The 20,000-nt window shown below is 43.1% G+C and overlaps 1 protein-coding gene across 1 annotated transcript in view; it reads left to right on the top strand.

Annotated features, from left to right (window-relative positions):
• Window positions 1-344: 344 nt before the first annotated feature.
• Window positions 345-20,000, top strand: part of LOC143142697 (UPF0606 protein KIAA1549) — an 80,326-nt gene continuing 60,670 nt past the window's right edge. The window contains exon 1 of the mRNA XM_076303771.1: window positions 345-474. Coding sequence (XP_076159886.1) covers window positions 345-474 — 130 coding nt within the window. The remainder of the gene's footprint in view (window positions 475-20,000) is intronic.

Raw genomic sequence — 20,000 nt, 5'->3', positions numbered from 1 at the left:
TTTGTGAAGCGAAGCACTGCTGTAGAATACGCCCGTGGCTCGAGATCTGCTCGTGATCTGATGGTGATCCATCATCTGTGGAGCTCTGGGAGGCGCTGCGCGTGCCGTAGTAACCGGCTGCGGCGTCTCCTCTCATCGCCATGCAGCCTTGAGAGCCGGCACTGCCACCTCATTCCTTTATTTACAGACAATTTTACTAATATGGGTCAACGTCTCTCTCTACATCCTTCTCCTTGTCGTCCGTAGAAGGATCGGCGGGCAGGCGCCGAGCGCGGGAATACCCGTGATTGGTAGGGAGGAACCGTCTCGCCTCGGGGTATTTGACATGTCCTGACGTGCGCATGATGGAGAGCGAAAGCAGCGAGAGTCTACGCTCCAACCCCACGCTTGGCCGACGCGTGCAGGGCTGGTGTGTGCTGCTACTGGCCGCTGGGATGCTGGTCACCATGGCGACATGGAGCACACCTGTAGCAGGTAAAAGCCTTTATTAATCCCTTAAGCGTGTGTTGTACGCAGTGTTGGGCAAGTTACTTCAAAATCGTAATGTACTATGCATGACTTATTACTGTCATTTCAAAGTAATTTGTTACATTATAATATAACTGTCTCTGAATTGTAAGGCATTACACTACTATTGCATTACTTTTAAGTTACTTTTACCAAAATTTCTAGAAATATGGATTTGCCATTCTAAATGCAGTTTATTACGCTCAATGCAGCTCATTGCTCTTCCAATGGAGGGAGATGTGGTATAGCATAATGACTAAGCTAGGCTTAAGGCTAACAACATACAGTAAGAATGCAATAGGCGCAGTGCTCATGATGCAAAACAAGGAACAATCATAGTCATAATTTTGTTAAAAACCGACAAAAGTTCAAAGTCTGGTAAATTGTGATCTAAATACTGTAACTTTAAGGCCTAGGCCTGCTCAATAGAGAGCCTATTGTAAATCAAAGCTTAATAAAGACGTGTCAAGATGGTGGCCTGCTGGCCATTTCGGTGCCCTAAGTGAGTGGCTTTGAGTGAGTGACATTTAAATGATAACTCAAACACCTAAAGTAAAATAAAAGGCCTATTATACAGACCATTACTGTGTGTTTTTTAACATTCATTTCTGAAGAAATGCTGTTTTCTTAACTGTCACTTTAAGAGCATTGATCTTTACGTTCTCATAATGCCCTTTTGCCAGCTCTTGTTTACAAGCCTTGTTTGTTGAGTTACATTGATAGCACAATATTAACAATAATATGCACAATGTTAAGTTGTTTTAAGCAACCTTCATTGCTTTGGAAAGTATGCAATGACATGTTGCTTCACATTTCGTTTTGCAAATAAAAGTGAATTATGAGCCTGGGATCCACCTAGCTATCTGAATGGATTTGTTTGTCGACTTGGCATATCATGTGCTTCATGTAGCCTAAATGCTTGGGAAACGAATTATTGAAGACCCACCAATTCCATTCTACTAGTACTACGTGGTGGAGATTGAGAGAACCCAAAAAGTATCAAACTTCCATGTACCATGGTGTTAGTGCATTCTGACATTGTAAACGTTATTGATGAGTGAAACGCAGTTTGCAGTAAAGCTACTATTCATTGGTTACATGTGGGTGCCCCCTCTGTCCTTTGGTGCCCTACGCAAAGTGCGTGATGCGCGTGGTGGGAGCGGTGGCACTGCCAGGCTACACAATCTTTTTCTGCATTTCTATACCTTTATTCTCTTTAATTCAAGTTCACAGCTCAAAGCTGACATGCACTAGAAGAACATAGTTTGTGTTTTATCAAGAATAAAAAAGATTAGCGTGGCACCACTCAGTGGCGTAACGAGCCAACACCGGGCCCACCCCTTCTACAGCACGTGATAACGCAATGTCCACGAGTAGGCTACCATGAATAGGACAGGATAGGATCCTTGAGACACAGCATATAAGAGATGAGATGACTGACAAAATCAGGAGTAGCCTACGTGCACCACAAAAACAAAAATACTGGTGAAGGCGCACAACACATGAAAAAACACTGGTGACGGCGCACTATAGCCTAACGCATGAAAAAACACTGCTGGTTAGGCTACTAAATGAAATTGCATTAATGATAAGTCATTATGTTATGCTAAATCGTTCATTTAGCCACAAACATAGCACTAGTGCATAATAGAACTGCCCGTCTGCCCTCTTTGACTGAGCTGCCCCCCTTACAAAAAAAATATATATATAACGCAATTTTGATATTCTTAGAAAGCGAAAGTAGGCTATGTGTGAGCGCAGATAGGTGCGTCCGATGTATCAGCTGGAATAGTGATGTGAGTCGCCGAGCAGAGGTGATGGATGTCACAGGTGAGCTACATGAAACTTTGAGAATTCAAATTATGTTAGGAAAAAATGGTGAGTATCCTAGTGTAGCAAGAATCATATTTTTCAATGTCCTTAACGTGAACAATATTAGACAGCTAACCGTATGTTGCATTTTTGCACGCGAAAATGTATAACGAGTCTATTTGATGGAGAATACGTGAACTTTAAACCATTAAGATGGGCAATAGGTGAATAGGCAGACATCATTAGTCTATTAACCTAAAGGCTAATGAATAACTTTAGACAAGGTGCATTGCTCCTAAACTCAAACAAGTTTATTTATTACCTGGCTTGGTCCAACAATCTTAACATGGACTATGCTGGGCTGTGTTAAGCTCTGAACAATGTCCGTTTTACAGTGAAAGGCCCGGTCGCGAGTGACGTTTATAAGCCTAATTGTAAAGCAAAAGATTCACTGAAAGTAAATGCCATGTGGTACATCAAAATTTAGCTAAAATGTGGAGAATACAATGCAATCAAGCATTTTGGGCAATGTGGAGTCACAAGATGGCAGCAGATTAAACGCTCAGGAGAGAGAAAAAGACGGTTTTAAAAGGACGTGACCAGGCTTGGAATTTCACCATTTTAGGGGCAAGGCCACTTGGCCTTCAGTTAGGCATATTTGGTGGGGGGCACAAAGGCCACATGTCAGGGCACCAAGGCCAAAGTTAACTATACAGTAGTAGGCTATAAAAATGATCAAAGTTGTATTCACTGCAGTAGACCTGCATCACTGTATGAAACATTACAAAAACATAAAACATGACATATTACATATAACTGTAAATCATCTGATCATCTAATATTTTCAGATATCTAGGCTATATTTAACATTTATTTTATATTTGGCCTGTTATGAAATCATGTATTGAACAATTTAAGCACAGCTCAGCTTAGATGCATGCTTAGCATTTTGTGATCTTTCACTTTCACAAACTCTTATAGTCAGCTGTCCTCTGATTTACCGATATCTAGGCGACATTTGTAATATTTATTTTGTATTTGGCCCGTTATGAAATAATGTGGAACAATTTAAACACAGTGTAAAACTTAAATCCCAAATTTGGAGACATCCATGTATGTTGAAATTAACTGCAAATTCAAAACGGGATTAGTCTGGAACGGCTAACTGTACAGGGGACTGCTTTACACCTTTCTGTTCGGTAAGGTCTGCTGTTTATTCTAATATATGGTTTGTCATATGTTAAACGAAGGGTTCGTGAAGTATTCCACCGAGATGAATGGGTAGGGAGATGGACGCAAAACCTTCAGTGGAATTTATGATTAAATTGAATATTATTTACTTTTCTCGCGAACCGTTCACCACAGCAATTAGCGGCTAACATCGTTTAAAAGCTGAGAAAAAGCTCTTTCATGTGATACTTGTGATGTCTGTGTGATGAGTAGGCTACTTCGGGAGTAGTTCAACTGAGAAGAATGGGTTAATTTGGACGCACTTTCTTTCTTGCGCTGTCACTTTCTCCACTGCGTAATTTGCGCTGTGAATGCTAAGATTATTTTGACAGGCCATAGGCTAAATATATATCGCTATTAGTAGGACGCAAAGCAGAATATTTAAAGAAGGGGGCACCAAGGCCACCGTGGCCTGTAAACCTCTGATTTTCAAAGGGGCGTCACGGCCAACGCAAGGGGCTACGACGGCCATGGCCGTGGCCACTGTGAAATTCCTACCCTGGACGTGACCAAAGCACAAGCCAGGCGATCGGCCTATAGGCCCGACAGTAATTGTAAAGCAATTTACAAAAGATTCACTGAACAAAAATGTTGATGTGGTACATAAAAATTTAGCTAAAAATGTGTAGAATGCAATGCAATCAAGCATTTTGGGCGATGTGGAGTGACAAGCCGGCAGCAGATTAAATGCCCACGAGAGAGAAAAAGATGCGTTTTAAAAAGACGTGCACACACCGGTTTTACGTGCAGACCAAAGCTGCAGCAAGCAGGTGATATTTAGCAATTTGCGATAGGGGGCCCGGCCGTCAATCATGTATTTCCAGTGTGATGCGGGCCCCTGATTGGCCCGGGCCCGCAAGCAACCGCGTACCCTGCTTACCGATAGTTACGCCCCTGGCACCACTTTAGATGTTTCATTAAATGACTTGTGCTATTTCGCGAGGCATAGTGAGATCTTTCGGTTTCGCACACAAAGTGCACTAACTATTATGTTCTTCATATCCTTGTCTCTGACAAGCTAAAAATAATGAGCGTAGGCTTATGTCCATCCCGCAAATAGAGTCCGACTTTGAGTCTGCTGCAGCCACAGTCATCTTCAACCAGTATCAGGAGATACGTTCTACTATTTTGCGCGGATTTTTTCTCGTCTGTTGTTCTCGCGGTGGTGTTTGCAAATATGTATCAAAACAAAACAAGCGCTTAATTTTGGGTTAAAATGCATTGTAACGCGCGTTACTGAAGTTTGTACCGAGTAAATATTACCCAATTTGTGTTTTGTAATGCCATACATTACCGCTTTACCGCAAACAGCAATATATTACAGTAATTACATTACTTTTGTAACGCATTACTCCCAACACTGGTTGTACGCGCGCGTGTGTGTGTGTTCTACATCTGTCATTTGATTATCCTACACTGGCATGCATGTAGAGCTAATTATTGTTTTGTTTTTCTTCAGCGCAGTAGGCCTACAGTAGCTTAGTCTTGTATCCTGTATCCTCATTATTAATCCACTCCAACGTTTTTAAACGCTGATAAACAGGTGGACAGGTGTATTGTAGTGTGTGTGTTTGTGTGTGAGGGGTTGTCAGTCACAAGGATTTAGCAATATAAGGCACTTAAGTAAAGTCATATGAGCTGTTTGCTACTAGACAGGAGAACTAGTCTAATCACACACATCTTTAGGGTACAGAAGAGGGGTGAGCTGGATGTAGCACACACACATACACACACACACACACACACACACATTTAGTTTTCAGTAGAGGGGTGAGCTGGATGCACACACACACACACACACACACACACACACACACACACACACACACACACACACACACACATCTTTAGGTCACAGTAGAGGGGTGAGCTGAATGTGTGAGTTGTAACATTCTCACTGGATTGGGGCCTTGCAACTGTGCCAGTCATGATCAGGGGTAGGAGCCATGTGCCTGCCTGCATACACACACACACACACAATTTGACTAATAGCTTAACGCAAATACATCCCTATATGGAAGGTTTGAAGAAATCAGTGGGGGCAAGGTAGGTTCTAGAAAAGGCCGTACTGCTCCTAGTGAGACCACTTGTGAGAGCACTTCACTCAAATATATATATATATACATACATATATATATAGCCCATAATTAAGAGAGCACTTCACTCAAATATATATATATATACATACATATATATATATATATAGCCCATAATTAAGAGAGCACTTCACTCAAAATATATATATATATATATATATATATATAGCCCATAATTAAGAGAGCACTTCACTCAAATATATATATATATATATATATATATAGCCCATAATTAAGAGAGCACTTCACTGAAATGGCATCTGCTCACAAACCACTGGGAGAGAATGTTGGGGGTTCGGTCAGAGTGGATTTAACCTGGAGGAGTACATATATATAAGTATTAACCTGGAGGAGTACATATATATAAGTATACAGTATATAATATACATATATATTGGGGGTTCGGTCAGAGTGGATTTCAGAAACCTCTCCTCTAAACCTCTCCTCTAAAGTAGACACGGAATAGTGAAGTCATTTGCATTGGTACATTAAGAACTAGTAAATGAGATGCTGTTGTAAAATGAGAACAGTTGCAAAAAAGCGAATGTTTCTTTTCCTCACTAGCTTCCTATGTGCTTGTAGCTTTGTGTCCTTTATAGCATCTTGTATTCATCATCACGTGTGTGTTGAAGAAGAGGACACGCCTCATACATTACTGTTTATATGACATGCCTCATACATTACTGTTCATATGACATGCCTCATACATTACTGTTTATATGACATGCCTCATACATTACTGTTCATATGACATGCCTCATACATTACTGTTTATATGACATGCCTCATACATTACTGTTCATATGACATGCCTCATACATTACTGTTCATATGACATGCCTCATACATTACTGTTTATATGACATGCCTCATACATTACTGTTCATATGACATGCCTCATACATTACTGTTTATATGACATGCCTCATACATTACTGTTTATATGACATGCCTCAGACATTGCTATACTGTTTATATGACATGCCTCATACATTACTGTTTATATGACATGCCTCATACATTACTGTTTATATGACATGCCTCATACATTACTGTTTATATGACATGCCTCATATATTACTGTTTATATGACATGCCTCATACATTGCTATTTATATGACATGCCTCAGACATTGCTATACTGTTTATATGACATGCCTCATACATTACTGTTTATATGACATGCCTCATACATTGCTGTTCATATGACATGCCTCATACATTGCTATACTGTTTATATGACATGCCTCATACATTACTGTTTATATGACATGCCTCATACATTGCTGTCCATATGACATGCCTCATACATTACTGTTTATATGACACGCCTCATACATTGCTATACTGTTCAAAGGACATGCCTCATAAATTACTGTTTATATGACATGTCTCATACATTACTGTTTATATGACATGCCTCATACATTGCTATACTGTTCAAAGGACATGCCTCATAAATTACTGTTTATATGACATGCCTCATACATTACTGTTCATATGACATGCCTCATTCTTTACTGTTTAGCAGTGGTGTATTAGTGGTCACTGTAGCTGATATGGTCAGCGGTGTATTAGTGGTCATTGTAGCTGATATGGTCAGTGGTGTATTAGTGGTCATTGTAGCTGATTTGGTCAGTGGTGTATTAGTGGTCATTGTAGCTGATCGATATGGTCAGTGGTGTATTAGTGGTCATTGTAGCTGATTGATATGGTCAGTGGTGTATTAGTGGTAATTGTAGCTGATTTGGTCATAGCAGTGGTGTATTAGTGGTCATTGTAGCTGATTTGGTCATAGCAGCGGTGTATTAGTGGTCATTGTAGCTGATTTGGTCATAGCAGTGGTGTATTAGTGGTCATTGTAGCTGATTGATATGGTCAGTGGTGTATTAGTGGTAATTGTCTGTATAGCGGATAGACACGGGAGAGGATGTGTGTGTACTTCTCACTTGGAACGCTGCTGAAGATGCTGTTTCCAGAAAAGGAACACTGCGCAGAGCTGCTATTCATAACATCACACACCCACGTACAATTGCACTAGTGTGCCACAGATGAACAGGCAGACTTTCAGGGATTTCTCTTTATGCAAGTGGGTACAGTAGAGCCACACACACACACACACACACACACACTCACACTCACACACACACACACACACACACACACTCACACTCACACACACACAAAGTAAAGGGGCTGGTCATTAGTGTCCACTGCTGTGCCTGGTATTCTCTGTTCTCTGGGCCTTTGATCAGAGGACCAGTGATGGAGCGAGGATCACCCCCCTACAAAGATTGTTACACCAAAAAGAACGTTAATCTCGCGATAAAACAATTGACGCCGTTAAAATAGGTTTACGTTAACGCCGTTAATAACGCGTTTAACTGACAGCACTACTATCTATCTATCTCTCTATCTCTATCTATCTATCTATCTATCTATCTATCTATCTATCTATCTCTCTCTCTCTCTATTTATCTATCTATCTATCTATCTATCTATCTATATCTCTCTCTATTTATCTATCTCTATCTATCTATCTATCAATCTATCTATCTATCTATCTCTCTCTCTCTCTCTATTTATCTATCTATCTATCTATCTATCTATATCTCTCTCTATTTATCTATCTTTCTATCTATCTATCTATCTATCTATCAAATCCAAAGGAGCTTTATTAGCATGACTGTTTGGATACAGTGTTGCCAAAGCCAGTGTTACAGATAACACAGTAGAATCACAAAATAAAGAAAATAGACATACAGCAATGCGGGTAAACATGTGGACACAGAATAAACAATAGCATGTGAGTGAGTGTGTGTGTGTGTGTGTGTGTGTGTCCGTGTGTGGGTCCGTGAGTACATGTATATTTGTGCGCTGGAACATGTATGTGTCTGTTAACTCTGTCATGTATATTTGTGCTGGAACATGTATGTGTCTGTTAACTCTGTCATGTATATTTGTGCTGGAACATGTATGTGTCTGTTAACTCTGTCATGTATATTTGTGCGCTGGAACATGTATGTGTCTGTTAACTCTGTCTGGTCTTCTGTCACCTTTCCACTCTCTCAGGTGTCTCTCATCTCACACTGACACACTGTATCTCTGGAAACGTCTTTGTCCTCCTCTCATCCTCTCATCCTCCTCTCATCCTCTCATCCTCCTCTCATCCTCCTCTCATCCTCCTCTCATCCTCTTCTCATCCTCCTCTCATCCTCTTCTCATCTTCTTCTCATCCTCCTCTCATCCTCTTCTCATCTTCTTCTCATCCTCCTCTCATCCTCTTCTCATTCTCCTCTCATCCTCTTCTCATCTTCTTCTCATTCTCCTCTCATCCTCTTCTCATCCTCCTCTCATCCTCTTCTCATCTTCTTCTCATCCTCCTCTCATCATCCTCTCATCCTCTTCTCATCTTCTTCTCATTCTCCTCTCATCCTCTTCTCATTCTCCTCTCATCCTCTTCTCATCTTCTTCTCATCCTCCTCTCATCCTCTTCTCATCTTCTCATTCTCCTCTCATCCTCTTCTCATCTTCTTCTCATTCTCCTCTCATCCTCTTCTCATCTTCTTATCCTCTTCTCTTCTCATCCCCCTCTCATCCTCTTCTCCTCCTCTTCTCATCCTCTCTCACTTTCTCTCTTTCAGTCTCTCTTGTCTCTCTCTCACTGGTATAGTCAGTATCTCAGAGTATATTTCTCTCTCACACACACACTCTTTCTCATCACAACTCTCATTCATTCTCTCCTTCGTATCTTCAATCTCTCTCTCTCTCTCTCTCTCATGTTTGTCTGTGCTGTATCTGATATCATGAGGCTGTGTGAGTGCAGGTCTAATACTGTTACATGTTTGTCTGTACTGTATCTGATATCATGAGGAGTGCAGAAGGCTGTGTTGGTCTAATACTGTTACATGTCTGTAGTATCTGATATCATGAGGCTGTGTTGGTCTAATACTGTTACATGTCTGTAGTATCTGATATCATGAGGCTGTGTTGGTCTAATACTCTTACATGCTGCTGTGTGAGTGCATGTGTGTGTGTGTGTGTGTTGGTCTAATACTGTTACATGTTGCTGTGTGAGTGCATGTGTGTGTGTGTGTGTGTGTTGGTCTAATACTGTTACATGCTGCTGTGTGAGTGCATGTGTGTGTGTGTGTGTGTGTGTTGGTCTAATACTGTTACATGCTGCTGTGTGAGTGCATGTGTGTGTGTGTGTGTGTTGGTCTAATACTGTTACATGCTGCTGTGTGAGTGCATGTGTGTGTGTGTGTGTGTGTTGGTCTAATACTGTTACATGCTGCTGTGTGAGTGCATGTGTGTGTGTGTGTGTTGGTCTAATACTGTTACATGCTGCTGTGTGAGTGCATGTGTGTGTGTGTGTGTTGGTCTAATACTGTTACATGCTGCTGTGTGAGTGCATGTGTGTGTGTGTGTGTGTTGGTCTAATACTGTTACATGCTGCTGTGTGAGTGCATGTGTGTGTGTGTGTGTGTTGGTCTAATACTGTTACATGCTGCTGTGTGATTGCATGTGTGTGTGTGTGTGTTGGTCTAATACTGTTACATGCTGCTGTGTGAATGCATGTGTGTGTGTGTGTGTGTTGGTCTAATACTGTTACATGCTGCTGTGTGAGTGCATGTGTGTGTGTGTGTGTGTTGGTCTAATACTGTTACATGCTGCTGTGTGAGTGCATGTGTGTGTGTGTGTGTGTGTTGGTCTAATACTGTTACATGCTGCTGTGTGAGTGCATGTGTGTGTGTGTGTGTGTGTTGGTCTAATACTGTTACATGCTGCTGTGTGAGTGCATGTGTGTGTGTGTGTGTGTTGGTCTAATACTGTTACATGCTGCTGTGTGAGTGCATGTGTGTGTGTGTGTGTGTTGGTCTAATACTGTTACATGCTGCTGTGTGAGTGCATGTGTGTGTGTGTGTGTTGGTCTAATACTGTTACATGCTGCTGTGTGAGTGCATGTGTGTGTGTGTGTGTTGGTCTAATACTGTTACATGCTGCTGTGTGAGTGCATGTGTGTGTGTGTGTGTGTTGGTCTAATACTGTTACATGCTGCTGTGTGAGTGCATGTGTGTGTGTGTGTGTGTTGGTCTAATACTGTTACATGCTGCTGTGTGAGTGCATGTGTGTGTGTGTGTGTGTGTTGGTCTAATACTGTTACATGCTGCTGTGTGAGTGCATGTGTGTGTGTGTGTGTTGGTCTAATACTGTTACATGCTGCTGTGTGAGTGCATGTGTGTGTGTGTGTGTTGGTCTAATACTGTTACATGCTGCTGTGTGAGTGCATGTGTGTGTGTGTGTGTTGGTCTAATACTGTTACATGCTGCTGTGTGAGTGCATGTGTGTGTGTGTGTGTGTTGGTCTAATACTGTTACATGCTGCTGTGTGAGTGCATGTGTGTGTGTGTGTGTGTTGGTCTAATACTGTTACATGCTGCTGTGTGAGTGCATGTGTGTGTGTGTGTGTGTTGGTCTAATACTGTTACATGCTGCTGTGTGAGTGCATGTGTGTGTGTGTGTGTGTTGGTCTAATACTGTTACATGCTGCTGTGTGAGTGCATGTGTGTGTGTGTGTTGGTCTAATACTGTTACATGCTGCTGTGTGAGTGCATGTGTGTGTGTGTGTGTGTGTTGGTCTAATACTGTTACATGCTGCTGTGTGAGTGCATGTGTGTGTGTGTGTTGGTCTAATACTGTTACATGCTGCTGTGTGAGTGCATGTGTGTGTGTGTGTGTGTGTTGGTCTAATACTGTTACATGCTGCTGTGTGAGTGCATGTGTGTGTGTGTGTGTGTGTTGATCTAATACTGTTACATGCTGCTGTGTGAGTGCATGTGTGTGTGTGTGTGTTGGTCTAATACTGTTACATGTTGCTGTGTGAGTGCATGTGTGTGTGTGTGTGTGTTGGTCTAATACTGTTACATGCTGCTGTGTGAGTGCATGTGTGTGTGTGTGTGTTGGTCTAATACTGTTACATGCTGCTGTGTGAGTGCATGTGTGTGTGTGTGTGTGTTGGTCTAATACTGTTACATGCTGCTGTGTGAGTGCATGTGTGTGTGTGTGTGTGTTGGTCTAATACTGTTACATGCTGCTGTGTGAGTGCATGTGTGTGTGTGTGTGTGTTGGTCTAATACTGTTACATGCTGCTGTGTGAGTGCATGTGTGTGTGTGTGTGTTGGTCTAATACTGTTACATGCTGCTGTGTGAGTGCATGTGTGTGTGTGTGTGTGTTGGTCTAATACTGTTACATGCTGCTGTGTGAGTGCATGTGTGTGTGTGTGTGTTTTGGTCTAATACTGTTACATGCTGCTGTGTGAGTGCATGTGTGTGTGTGTGTGTGTTGGTCTAATACTGTTACATGCTGCTGTGTGAGTGCATGTGTGTGTGTGTGTGTGTGTTGGTCTAATACTGTTACATGCTGCTGTGTGAGTGCATGTGTGTGTGTGTGTGTGTTGGTCTAATACTGTTACATGTTGCTGTGTGAGTGCATGTGTGTGTGTGTGTGTGTTGGTCTAATACTGTTACATGCTGCTGTGTGAGTGCATGTGTGTGTGTGTGTGTGTTGGTCTAATACTGTTACATGCTGCTGTGTGAGTGCATGTGTGTGTGTGTGTGTGTTGGTCTAATACTGTTACATGCTGCTGTGTGAGTGCATGTGTGTGTGTGTGTGTTGGTCTAATACTGTTACATGCTGCTGTGTGAGTGCATGTGTGTGTGTGTGTGTGTTGGTCTAATACTGTTACATGCTGCTGTGTGAGTGCATGTGTGTGTGTGTGTGTGTGTTGGTCTAATACTGTTACATGCTGCTGTGTGAGTGCATGTGTGTGTGTGTGTGTGTTGGTCTAATACTGTTACATGCTGCTGTGTGAGTGCATGTGTGTGTGTGTGTGTGTTGGTCTAATACTGTTACATGCTGCTGTGTGAGTGCATGTGTGTGTGTGTGTGTGTTGGTCTAATACTGTTACATGCTGCTGTGTGAGTGCATGTGTGTGTGTGTGTGTGTTGGTCTAATACTGTTACATGCTGCTGTGTGAGTGCATGTGTGTGTGTGTGTGTTGGTCTAATACTGTTACATGCTGCTGTGTGAGTGCATGTGTGTGTGTGTGTGTGTTGGTCTAATACTGTTACATGCTGCTGTGTGAGTGCATGGTGTGTGTGGTGTTGGTCTAATACTGTTACATGCTGCTGTGTGAGTGCATGTGTGTGTGTGTGTGTGTTGGTCTAATACTGTTACATGCTGCTGTGTGAGTGCATGTGTGTGTGTGTGTGTTGGTCTAATACTGTTACATGCTGCTGTGTGAGTGCATGTGTGTGTGTGTGTGTGTTGGTCTAATACTGTTACATGCTGCTGTGTGAGTGCATGTGTGTGTGTGTGTGTGTTGGTCTAATACTGTTACATGCTGCTGTGTGAGTGCATGTGTGTGTGTGTGTGTTGGTCTAATACTGTTACATGCTGCTGTGTGAGTGCATGTGTGTGTGTGTGTGTGTTGGTCTAATACTGTTACATGCTGCTGTGTGAGTGCATGTGTGTGTGTGTGTGTGTTGGTCTAATACTGTTACATGCTGCTGTGTGAGTGCATGTGTGTGTGTGTGTGTGTTTGGTCTAATACTGTTACATGCTGCTGTGTGAGTGCATGTGTGTGTGTGTGTGTGTGTTGGTCTAATACTGTTACATGCTGCTGTGTGAGTGCATGTGTGTGTGTGTGTGTGTTGGTCTAATACTGTTACATGCTGCTGTGTGAGTGCATGTGTGTGTGTGTGTGTGTTGGTCTAATACTGTTACATGCTGCTGTGTGAGTGCATGTGTGTGTGTGTGTGTGTTGGTCTAATACTGTTACATGCTGCTGTGTGAGTGCATGTGTGTGTGTGTGTGTGTTGGTCTAATACTGTTACATGCTGCTGTGTGAGTGCATGTGTGTGTGTGTGTGTTGGTCTAATACTGTTACATGCTGCTGTGTGAGTGCATGTGTGTGTGTGTGTGTGTTGGTCTAATACTGTTACATGCTGCTGTGTGAGTGCATGTGTGTGTGTGTGTGTGTTGGTCTAATACTGTTACATGCTGCTGTGTGAGTGCATGTGTGTGTGTGTGTGTGTTGGTCTAATACTGTTACATGCTGCTGTGTGAGTGCATGTGTGTGTGTGTGTGTGTTGGTCTAATACTGTTACATGCTGCTGTGTGAGTGCATGTGTGTGTGTGTGTGTGTTGGTCTAATACTGTTACATGCTGCTGTGTGAGTGCATGTGTGTGTGTGTGTGTGTTGGTCTAATACTGTTACATGCTGCTGTGTGAGTGCATGTGTGTGTGTGTGTGTGTGTTGGTCTAATACTGTTACATGCTGCTGTGTGAGTGCATGTGTGTGTGTGTGTGTGTTGGTCTAATACTGTTACATGCTGCTGTGTGAGTGCATGTGTGTGTGTGTGTGTTGGTCTAATACTGTTACATGCTGCTGTGTGAGTGCATGTGTGTGTGTGTGTGTGTGGTCTAATACTGTTACATGCTGCTGTGTGAGTGCATGTGTGTGTGTGTGTGTGTTGGTCTAATACTGTTACATGCTGCTGTGTGAGTGCATGTGTGTGTGTGTGTGTGGTTGGTCTAATACTGTTACATGCTGCTGTGTGAGTGCATGTGTGTGTGTGTGTGTGTTGGTCTAATACTGTTACATGCTGCTGTGTGAGTGCATGTGTGTGTGTGTGTGTGTTGGTCTAATACTGTTACATGCTGCTGTGTGAGTGCATGTGTGTGTGTGTGTGTGTTGGTCTAATACTGTTACATGCTGCTGTGTGAGTGCATGTGTGTGTGTGTGTGTGTTGGTCTAATACTGTTACATGCTGCTGTGTGAGTGCATGTGTGTGTGTGTGTGTGTTGGTCTAATACTGTTACATGCTGCTGTGTGAGTGCATGTGTGTGTGTGTGTGTGTTGGTCTAATACTGTTACATGCTGCTGTGTGAGTGCATGTGTGTGTGTGTGTGTGTTGGTCTAATACTGTTACATGCTGCTGTGTGAGTGCATGTGTGTGTGTGTGTGTGTTGGTCTAATACTGTTACATGCTGCTGTGTGAGTGCATGTGTGTGTGTGTGTGTGTGTGTTGGTCTAATACTGTTACATGCTGCTGTGTGAGTGCATGTGTGTGTGTGTGTGTGTTGGTCTAATACTGTTACATGCTGCTGTGTGAGTGCATGTGTGTGTGTGTGTGTGTTGGTCTAATACTGTTACATGCTGCTGTGTGAGTGCATGTGTGTGTGTGTGTGTGTTGGTCTAATACTGTTACATGCTGCTGTGTGAGTGCATGTGTGTGTGTGTGTGTGTTGGTCTAATACTGTTACATGCTGCTGTGTGAGTGCATGTGTGTGTGTGTGTGTGTTGGTCTAATACTGTTACATGCTGCTGTGTGAGTGCATGTGTGTGTGTGTGTGTGTTGGTCTAATACTGTTACATGCTGCTGTGTGAGTGCATGTGTGTGTGTGTGTGTTGGTCTAATACTGTTACATGCTGCTGTGTGAGTGCATGTGTGTGTGTGTGTGTGTTGGTCTAATACTGTTACATGCTGCTGTGTGAGTGCATGTGTGTGTGTGTGTGTGTTGGTCTAATACTGTTACATGCTGCTGTGTGAGTGCATGTGTGTGTGTGTGTGTGTTGGTCTAATACTGTTACATGCTGCTGTGTGAGTGCATGTGTGTGTGTGTGTGTGTTGGTCTAATACTGTTACATGCTGCTGTGTGAGTGCATGTGTGTGTGTGTGTGTTGGTCTAATACTGTTACATGCTGCTGTGTGAGTGCATGTGTGTGTGTGTGTGTGTTGGTCTAATACTGTTACATGCTGCTGTGTGAGTGCATGTGTGTGTGTGTGTGTGTTGGTCTAATACTGTTACATGCTGCTGTGTGAGTGCATGTGTGTGTGTGTGTGTTGGTCTAATACTGTTACATGCTGCTGTGTGAGTGCATGTGTGTGTGTGTGTGTGTTGGTCTAATACTGTTACATGCTGCTGTGTGAGTGCATGTGTGTGTGTGTGTGTGTTGGTCTAATACTGTTACATGCTGCTGTGTGAGTGCATGTGTGTGTGTGTGTGTTGGTCTAATACTGTTACATGCTGCTGTGTGAGTGCATGTGTGTGTGTGTGTGTGTTGGTCTAATACTGTTACATGCTGCTGTGTGAGTGCATGTGTGTGTGTGTGTGTGTTGGTCTAATACTGTTACATGCTGCTGTGTGAGTGCATGTGTGTGTGTGTGTGTGTTGGTCTAATACTGTTACATGCTGCTGTGTGAGTGCATGTGTGTGTGTGTGTGTGTTGGTCTAATACTGTTACATGCTGCTGTGTGAGTGCATGTGTGTGTGTGTGTGTGTTGGTCTAATACTGTTACATGCTGCTGTGTGAGTGCATGTGTGTGTGTGTGTGTGTTGGTCTAATACTGTTACATGCTGCTGTGTGAGTGCATGTGTGTGTGTGTGTGTGTTGGTCTAATACTGTTACATGCTGCTGTGTGAGTGCATGTGTGTGTGTGTGTGTGTTGGTCTAATACTGTTACATGCTGCTGTGTGAGTGCATGTGTGTGTGTGTGTGTGTTGGTCTAATACTGTTACATGCTGCTGTGTGAGTGCATGTGTGTGTGTGTGTGTGTTGGTCTAATACTGTTACATGCTGCTGTGTGAGTGCATGTGTGTGTGTGTGTGTGTTGGTCTAATACTGTTACATGCTGCTGTGTGAGTGCATGTGTGTGTGTGTGTGTGTTGGTCTAATACTGTTACATGCTGCTGTGTGAGTGCATGTGTGTGTGTGTGTGTTGGTCTAATACTGTTACATGCTGCTGTGTGAGTGCATGTGTGTGTGTGTGTGTGTTGGTCTAATACTGTTACATGCTGCTGTGTGAGTGCATGTGTGTGTGTGTGTGTGTTGGTCTAATACTGTTACATGCTGCTGTGTGAGTGCATGTGTGTGTGTGTGTGTGTTGGTCTAATACTGTTACATGCTGCTGTGTGAGTGCATGTGTGTGTGTGTGTGTGTTGGTCTAATACTGTTACATGCTGCTGTGTGAGTGCATGTGTGTGTGTGTGTGTGTTGGTCTAATACTGTTACATGCTGCTGTGTGAGTGCATGTGTGTGTGTGTGTGTGTTGGTCTAATACTGTTACATGCTGCTGTGTGAGTGCATGTGTGTGTGTGTGTGTGTGTTGGTCTAATACTGTTACATGCTGCTGTGTGAGTGCATGTGTGTGTGTGTGTGTGTTGGTCTAATACTGTTACATGCTGCTGTGTGAGTGCATGTGTGTGTGTGTTGTGTTGGTCTAATACTGTTACATGCTGCTGTGTGAGTGCATGTGTGTGTGTGTGTGTGTTGGTCTAATACTGTTACATGCTGCTGTGTGAGTGCATGTGTGTGTGTGTGTGTGTTGGTCTAATACTGTTACATGCTGCTGTGTGAGTGCATGTGTGTGTGTGTGTGTGTGTTGGTCTAATACTGTTACATGCTGCTGTGTGAGTGCATGTGTGTGTGTGTGTGTGTTGGTCTAATACTGTTACATGCTGCTGTGTGAGTGCATGTGTGTGTGTGTGTGTGTTGGTCTAATACTGTTACATGCTGCTGTGTGAGTGCATGTGTGTGTGTGTGTGTGTGTTGGTCTAATACTGTTACATGCTGCTGTGTGAGTGCATGTGTGTGTGTGTGTGTTGGTCTAATACTGTTACATGCTGCTGTGTGAGTGCATGTGTGTGTGTGTGTGTGTTGGTCTAATACTGTTACATGCTGCTGTGTGAGTGCATGTGTGTGTGTGTGTGTGTTGGTCTAATACTGTTACATGCTGCTGTGTGAGTGCATGTGTGTGTGTGTGTGTGTTGGTCTAATACTGTTACATGCTGCTGTGTGAGTGCATGTGTGTGTGTGTTGTGTTGGTCTAATACTGTTACATGCTGCTGTGTGAGTGCATGTGTGTGTGTGTGTGTGTTGGTCTAATACTGTTACATGCTGCTGTGTGAGTGCATGTGTGTGTGTGTGTGTGTTGGTCTAATACTGTTACATGCTGCTGTGTGAGTGCATGTGTGTGTGTGTGTGTGTTGGTCTAATACTGTTACATGCTGCTGTGTGAGTGCATGTGTGTGTGTGTGTGTGTTGGTCTAATACTGTTACATGCTGCTGTGTGAGTGCATGTGTGTGTGTGTGTGTGTTGGTCTAATACTGTTACATGCTGCTGTGTGAGTGCATGTGTGTGTGTGTGTGTGTTGGTCTAATACTGTTACATGCTGCTGTGTGAGTGCATGTGTGTGTGTGTGTGTGTTGGTCTAATACTGTTACATGCTGCTGTGTGAGTGCATGTGTGTGTGTGTGTGTGTTGGTCTAATACTGTTACATGCTGCTGTGTGAGTGCATGTGTGTGTGTGTGTGTGTTGGTCTAATACTGTTACATGCTGCTGTGTGAGTGCATGTGTGTGTGTGTGTGTTGGTCTAATACTGTTACATGCTGCTGTGTGAGTGCATGTGTGTGTGTGTGTGTGTTGGTCTAATACTGTTACATGCTGCTGTGTGAGTGCATGTGTGTGTGTGTGTGTGTTGGTCTAATACTGTTACATGCTGCTGTGTGAGTGCATGTGTGTGTTGTGTGTGTTGGTCTAATACTGTTACATGCTGCTGTGTGAGTGCATGTGTGTGTGTGTGTGTGTTGGTCTAATACTGTTACATGCTGCTGTGTGAGTGCATGTGTGTGTGTGTGTGTGTTGGTCTAATACTGTTACATGCTGCTGTGTGAGTGCATGTGTGTGTGTGTGTGTGTGTTGGTCTAATACTGTTACATGCTGCTGTGTGAGTGCATGTGTGTGTGTGTGTGTGTTGGTCTAATACTGTTACATGCTGCTGTGTGAGTGCATGTGTGTGTGTGTGTGTGTTGGTCTAATACTGTTACATGCTGCTGTGTGAGTGCATGTGTGTGTGTGTGTGTGTTGGTCTAATACTGTTACATGCTGCTGTGTGAGTGCATGTGTGTGTGTGTGTGTGTTGGTCTAATACTGTTACATGCTGCTGTGTGAGTGCATGTTGTGTGTGTGTGTGTTGGTCTAATACTGTTACATGCTGCTGTGTGAGTGCATGTGTGTGTGTGTGTGTGTTGGTCTAATACTGTTACATGCTGCTGTGTGAGTGCATGTGTGTGTGTGTGTGTTGGTCTAATACTGTTACATGCTGCTGTGTGAGTGCATGTGTGTGTGTGTGTGTTGGTCTAATACTGTTACATGCTGCTGTGTGAGTGCATGTGTGTGTGTGTGTGTGTTGGTCTAATACTGTTACATGCTGCTGTGTGAGTGCATGTGTGTGTGTGTGTGTGTTGGTCTAATACTGTTACATGCTGCTGTGTGAGTGCATGTGTGTGTGTGTGTGTGTTGGTCTAATACTGTTACATGCTGCTGTGTGAGTGCATGTGTGTGTGTGTGTGTGTTGGTCTAATACTGTTACATGCTGCTGTGTGAGTGCATGTGTGTGTGTGTGTGTGTTGGTCTAATACTGTTACATGCTGCTGTGTGAGTGCATGTGTGTGTGTGTGTGTTGGTCTAATACTGTTACATGCTGCTGTGTGAGTGCATGTGTGTGTGTGTGTGTGTTGGTCTAATACTGTTACATGCTGCTGTGTGAGTGCATGTGTGTGTGTGTGTGTTGGTCTAATACTGTTACATGCTGCTGTGTGAGTGCATGTGTGTGTGTGTGTGTGTTGGTCTAATACTGTTACATGCTGCTGTGTGAGTGCATGTGTGTGTGTGTGTGTGTTGGTCTAATACTGTTACATGCTGCTGTGTGAGTGCATGTGGTGTGTGTGTGTGTTGGTCTAATACTGTTACATGCTGCTGTGTGAGTGCATGTGTGTGTGTGTGTGTGTTGGTCTAATACTGTTACATGCTGCTGTGTGAGTGCATGTGTGTGTGTGTGTGTGTTGGTCTAATACTGTTACATGCTGCTGTGTGAGTGCATGTGTGTGTGTGTGTGTGTTGGTCTAATACTGTTACATGCTGCTGTGTGAGTGCATGTGTGTGTGTGTGTGTGTTGGTCTAATACTGTTACATGCTGCTGTGTGAGTGCATGTGTGTGTGTGTGTGTGTTGGTCTAATACTGTTACATGCTGCTGTGTGAGTGCATGTGTGTGTGTGTGTGTGTTGGTCTAATACTGTTACATGCTGCTGTGTGAGTGCATGTGTGTGTGTGTGTGTGTTGGTCTAATACTGTTACATGCTGCTGTGTGAGTGCATGTGTGTGTGTGTGTGTGTTGGTCTAATACTGTTACATGCTGCTGTGTGAGTGCATGTGTGTGTGTGTGTTGTGTTGGTCTAATACTGTTACATGCTGCTGTGTGAGTGCATGTGTGTGTGTGTGTGTGT

This window comes from Alosa pseudoharengus, unplaced genomic scaffold (assembly GCF_046254945.1).
Source record: "Alosa pseudoharengus isolate Yale_2024_CS ecotype anadromous, Long Island Sound unplaced genomic scaffold, YU_APseudo_1.1 YU_APseudo_1.1_scf_24, whole genome shotgun sequence".
Lineage (NCBI taxonomy): Eukaryota > Metazoa > Chordata > Actinopteri > Clupeiformes > Clupeidae > Alosa > Alosa pseudoharengus.
The sequence above is the reverse complement of the archived record's forward strand: the minus strand, read 5'-3'. Positions and strand labels throughout refer to the sequence as shown.